The sequence below is a fragment of the Gossypium hirsutum genome, chromosome A06, assembly GCF_007990345.1.
Source record: "Gossypium hirsutum isolate 1008001.06 chromosome A06, Gossypium_hirsutum_v2.1, whole genome shotgun sequence".
Taxonomy (NCBI): Eukaryota; Viridiplantae; Streptophyta; class Magnoliopsida; order Malvales; family Malvaceae; genus Gossypium; species Gossypium hirsutum.
Window position 1 is genome coordinate 26,013,393 of NC_053429.1, and position 4,989 is coordinate 26,018,381.

The 4,989-nt window shown below is 35.6% G+C and overlaps 1 protein-coding gene across 4 annotated transcripts; it reads left to right on the top strand.

The window, feature by feature from the left end:
* The first annotated feature begins 230 nt into the window (after nt 1-230).
* LOC107944281 (pentatricopeptide repeat-containing protein At4g21190) lies at nt 231-2,966 on the top strand. 4 transcript variants are annotated; one of them, XM_041115821.1, is made up of 6 exons: nt 554-694; nt 782-950; nt 1,144-1,228; nt 1,367-1,465; nt 1,651-1,794; nt 1,881-2,966. In XM_041115821.1, the coding sequence occupies exons 3-6, from the start codon at nt 1,145-1,147 to the stop codon at nt 2,145-2,147; spliced, it is 594 nt and encodes a 197-aa protein (XP_040971755.1). In that variant the 5' UTR covers nt 554-694; nt 782-950; nt 1,144; the 3' UTR covers nt 2,148-2,966. The 4 variants fall into 4 exon arrangements, 3 of the variants coding, with proteins under 3 accessions (XP_016733594.1, XP_040971755.1, XP_040971754.1); XR_005928734.1 differs by lacking the exons at nt 554-694; nt 782-950 and having other exon boundaries at nt 1,017-1,228; nt 1,881-2,436; nt 2,510-2,966; XM_016878105.2 differs by lacking the exons at nt 782-950; nt 1,144-1,228 and having other exon boundaries at nt 231-694.
* Nucleotides 2,967-4,989: the final 2,023 nt, after the last annotated feature.

Here is a 4,989-nt window from a genome sequence, read left to right on the forward strand (position 1 = left end):
GTTTACTCTAAATAATCGAATACCCTTTTAATAAAATACACAGATTTTATAAAAGGCAAGCTTGCTCTCGAAAATTCAAGATGTTGTGTCCTAACTCACTGGATGTGACATTTCATATTTTGAAATGAGAAGGCCTTTAATATTTAAGCATTTTCTTTACAAAGAGGGATCGTACTTCAAAGGTCTTCCAAGTTTTCAATCTTCGACACTAAGGGTGTGTTTGATTGTAGTAAAACATTTTCCGGAAAAGGTTTTCAGCCTTTTCCAGTGTTTGTTTGGCTGAAAATATTTTCCCCATGTAAAATCAATTACAAACACGGGAAAAAGAAGCGTTAAATTTTGGAAAATGACTTACCGTTTCTAATTCGGTAAGACATTTTCAAGAAAATTTTAGACACCGATCTTCCCTTTCCCTTTCCCTTCCCCTTCCCCTTCCCCTTCCCTTGAAACCTGATCTTCTGCTTGCCATCAGCCAACACCGATTCTTAACACCAGACACCGGCGTTCATCAACCTTTTTTATGTTTTGATTTCGGAGCAATAATTGAGGGAATCAGAAAATGGAGAAAACTGATGGAATTGGGAAAGAAAATGGAAGCACAGAAGAAAAGCAAAGTTTCAAAGATGGATCAATTTGTGGGTATAATTCGCTTCACCACCTCTTGAGCGCAAATCTCAAGCCTCAACTCTACCAGGTCTTTTCTTTTTCTTTTTTCCCGCTTTCCGGGTTGTAATTTATCTGTCTTCACTTTGTTGATTAAGATTTTATTTATGTTTTCAAGTGTAGCATAATTCTAATATTATGCACAATCGGAGCCCACCAATTGTTTACATTTTTTGATCAAACCATCGAAAAAAGGAAAGAAAAAATCTTCCATCTACAACGCTGAAGCAAACTCTCAAGTCTCAACCTTGAAATTTGCTGGTTCTTAAACCCTCAAGATATAACCGGTATTCCTCTTTCAGTTCTGTCTCGTTTAAGCAATTGCGTTTGGTTGCTGAAAAAATGCTGGAATATATAAGTTTAACCATTTCTTTTAAGATTTTCTTGAAGCAATAAAATTGTTTAGTGGATGGCAACTAATGCTACCACAATTAATCAAAATTTCTTTCTTTTTTTCCTTTTGGTTTTGCATTATATCAGGATGCTTTGTTGTAGATATGCTCTGCCACTCGTTACTAAAAGATTGGGATCAGTTAAAATTAATCAGAGACCTAGGAATACCGTGGTAGGCTTTCCATTGAAATTTTCGCATATATAGATATATTGTCTCCTCCTAAACGCTAAAGAGAGAAGGGAATGCTGTATGAAATTTGAAATTTTAATGGTGTTATTGGTGAATTAGTAAATCTGAAATGATTTTCAGGTATGCGCTGCTAAAGGTCCAAGACCTCGGTATCCTCGGGAATGGAAATCAAGGAATAGAATTGGGACTGTCTCAAAATCAGCAAAGCTTGTTACTTGTGTAAGTTCTTGTTTGCTTTACTATCTTAACTTTTATAAGTTAATATTAGCAAAACAAATATCGTTAATGGTTGTTGATTATGGAATGAGTGACTTAAGCTGAGTGAGCTCATTACGACACGGATTTGATTCTTTTTATAGCAATCTTGGGATAATAGTCATCTATTATCGGCCATCCTTATGTAGGTTAAGCAACTGTCAAATGTCAAGGAGGAAGTTTACGGGGCTCTCGACTCATTTATTGCATGGGAACTAGAGTTCCCTCTAATTACAGTTAAGAAAGCATTGAAGATCCTACAGAACGAACAAGAATGGAAGAGAATAATTCAGGTAATCATTTCTCTTCAGTTTTATCCTTTCTTTTGGCTTTCTACACTAAAAAGAGCTAAGTCTAGGAAAGTGCACTTGGTTTGCAGGTGATAAAGTGGATGTTAAGCAAAGGTCAAGGAAGAACAATGGGAACGTATTTCACCTTACTGAATGCCTTAGCGGAGGATGGGAGACTTGAAGAGGCTGAAGAGCTGTGGGTCAAACTATTTTCTGATAATTTAGAAAGCACCCCACGTATTTTCTTTGATAAAATGATTTCTATTTATTACCACAAGGACATGCATGAGAAGATGTTTGAGTTATGTTTTTTTTTGCCATCTTATTCAAGACTCTTATGCAGTACCATAATTTGAATAGATAGTTGAGCATTTCTTCTTTCTTTGATTTCTGTGACTAACCATAAACTGCATCTGATTACTCCCAACTCTGATTTTATATTCCCTTAAAAATCAGTGTAGCACAGTTGAGATGGTTACTGAATATGGTACATAGCGGTGTCTTTCTTTTCCTCGTGCTTTTAATCTTTCTATCTGCCTAAAACAATAATCAGTTTTCGGGATAATTGATGCACAATAATCAGTTGAAATTGGGACCAATAATTGATGTTGCTGGTGCTTCAGGAGTCAACATACTATGCTGCAGGTATGGTCAATTTTATTGATCGATGCATAATATTCTGAAAATGCAAATTAATGAGTCTATGATGCAAGTTCAGGAAGCATGGATGATGCCATTTGCCTTTTGTACATGAGAAAAGAGGTGGTGTGAATTTGCAGAACCTGTTAACGGGGAGTCTACACAATTTCTTCAGGAATTTGCACTCAAGTATAACATGGTCATTATAAGCTCAATTCTTGAGAGGGATATAAATCATGGAGGGACTCTCTGGAATACTGCTGTTATAATTGGAAATCATGGCAACATAATAGACTCTCTGGAATACTGCTCTTTTCTATTTAAATTGGGGACTTCAATAGAGCCTATTGCCTTTGTTGATTGCAATTGCTGATATTTCTAGCATATTGCTAGTTCATTTGCTTCATAGATATCAGATGGTTGTCTGCCTCTTTACCTGGTTGTATTAAATCAATAGGTGTCAGTTGAAAATTTTGATTGTATGTATCATTCATTTTGATTTTACTATCAGTTCTATGAAATTCTTTTTTGGGCCATGAGTGATTTTTTCTTAACAGTTGCGTGAGCACGTTTCGCCATATGTCTAGGTAAAAAGCTGGGTTCTTCGCTTGTATTTTTTCCTCTCTATTGGATGGCAGCCTATAGTATTGAGGCAATGCTTGATCTAGTAATAGCTTTCAAAGAACATAGTTGATTGCATGCATATGGTTATGTATTTGTTGAATTCATACATATATACATATTTATGTCTGTAAATATGTGCATTGGGATAAATTTTATAGGAGTTAGCTTTGTGCTATAATGTAGATTGGTTGGCTAAGGAATTGGTTATAGTTGAGAGTGGCTGAAATTTGATAATGATGCTATCTGTGTTGTTTGTAAGACAACAAAAAAATTACTTTTATGCTGAGCATAATTTCATCAGGAGATCACTACAATTGATTCACTACTAATTAGTAAATTTCGAAAGTAGTTTGTAATGCTTTTATATTTTAATAATTGAGTATTATTATATATTTAATTTGATTTATTTATTTATAAATAAATCATTGCAATATATGTAAAAACAATTTAAAATATAAAAATTTATTAATATATATTAATATATGTAAAAACAACTTTTTCGGAAAATATTTTCAGAAAATCTGCCAAACAGTAGAAAATATTTTACACAGATTCAATCAAACACCAGAAAATATTTTCCTGTAAGTCATTTTACAGAAAAGTAAAACATTTTCCAGAAATCATTTTACGGAAAATATTTTACTGCCAATCAAACAGACCCTAAGACACTAATTAATCAACTAGGTACCAATTTTGGGCGTATCGAGGGTGCTAATCCTTCCTCGTGCGTAACCGACTCCCGAACCTGTTTCCTTGATTTGCGTAGACCAAAATTATTGTTTAAATAAATCAAACTATTTATTAAAAATAACCACTTTTACGAGGTGAGCCGATCACACCTCGTCAAAAGGGATCGGTGGCGACTCCTCTATTCATTTTCATTATGAAAATCCAAGTCGATACCCGTTTTTTTCAAAAAAAATGGTTATGACAACTTGGCGACTCCACTGGGGAATCATATAAGAGAGTCAAGCCGCAAGTTGATTAACTTTCGTCTTTTTATCGAAAATTGAAAATTCGGTTTTGAAATACGATCGTTTCATTGCATTTCATCAACTATTTTTTGTGGTTTATGATATAATACCTGCTGCGTTGATTTGAGTCTTTGAATAGTCTTGCATATTGCATTGCATGACCGCTATGGTCACACCCCTTTAAGTGAGAGAGAGAAACTACTCCTTCGTGAGGTTTTCACCTCCGTGCAGGATAGTGGATCGCTTTCGGGATACATCCGTACCTATGTCTTCGTGAGATTTTCATCTCCGTGCAGCCATAGGGAAATATATTCCCCTAAACTGAACTCGGTCTGTATGAGCCTATAATGGGTGAAGATCGAGGAATCTGTTGGTTCAGGTACCCTTACTCTAGAACCAAACCCCATGTAGCGAGCCTTAAGAACCCGCCCTAGGTAGAGCCACTCCGAAACCCTAGTGGTCACCTGAGCAAGTGCTATATTTATTATTTGTTTGCTTTGAACTGTGTATAAATTACTGACTTGCTTTGTTTTACTTTGATTGTATTTGCATGGCATTTTCATTATAAAAGGTGTTGATTCGCATTCGATTCCTAAATAGATAGCTTATTATGGAAAAAGGGTTTTTTGATAAAGTAGAAGACAACGCGGCTGTCCGGATATGGGCTGAGACAACACAACAAGATAAAGGTGACAGTCTTACCGAGGGGCATGTGTCAGAGTTATGGAATTTTACTCGGATCAGCGTAACTCGGAATAATCTCCAAGAGATGAAAGAAATTTGGGGTCAGTGGGATGACGAGGTCAAACAGCTATTCTATTGTCATTACGGTGATTTACCTTATCTGCTCGATGTCAAGGTAGATGAACACCTATTTCGAGCCCTTGCCCAATATTGGAATTCTGCTTACAGTTGCTTCACTTTCGGGAAAGTAGATTTGGTACCTACTATAGATGAATAC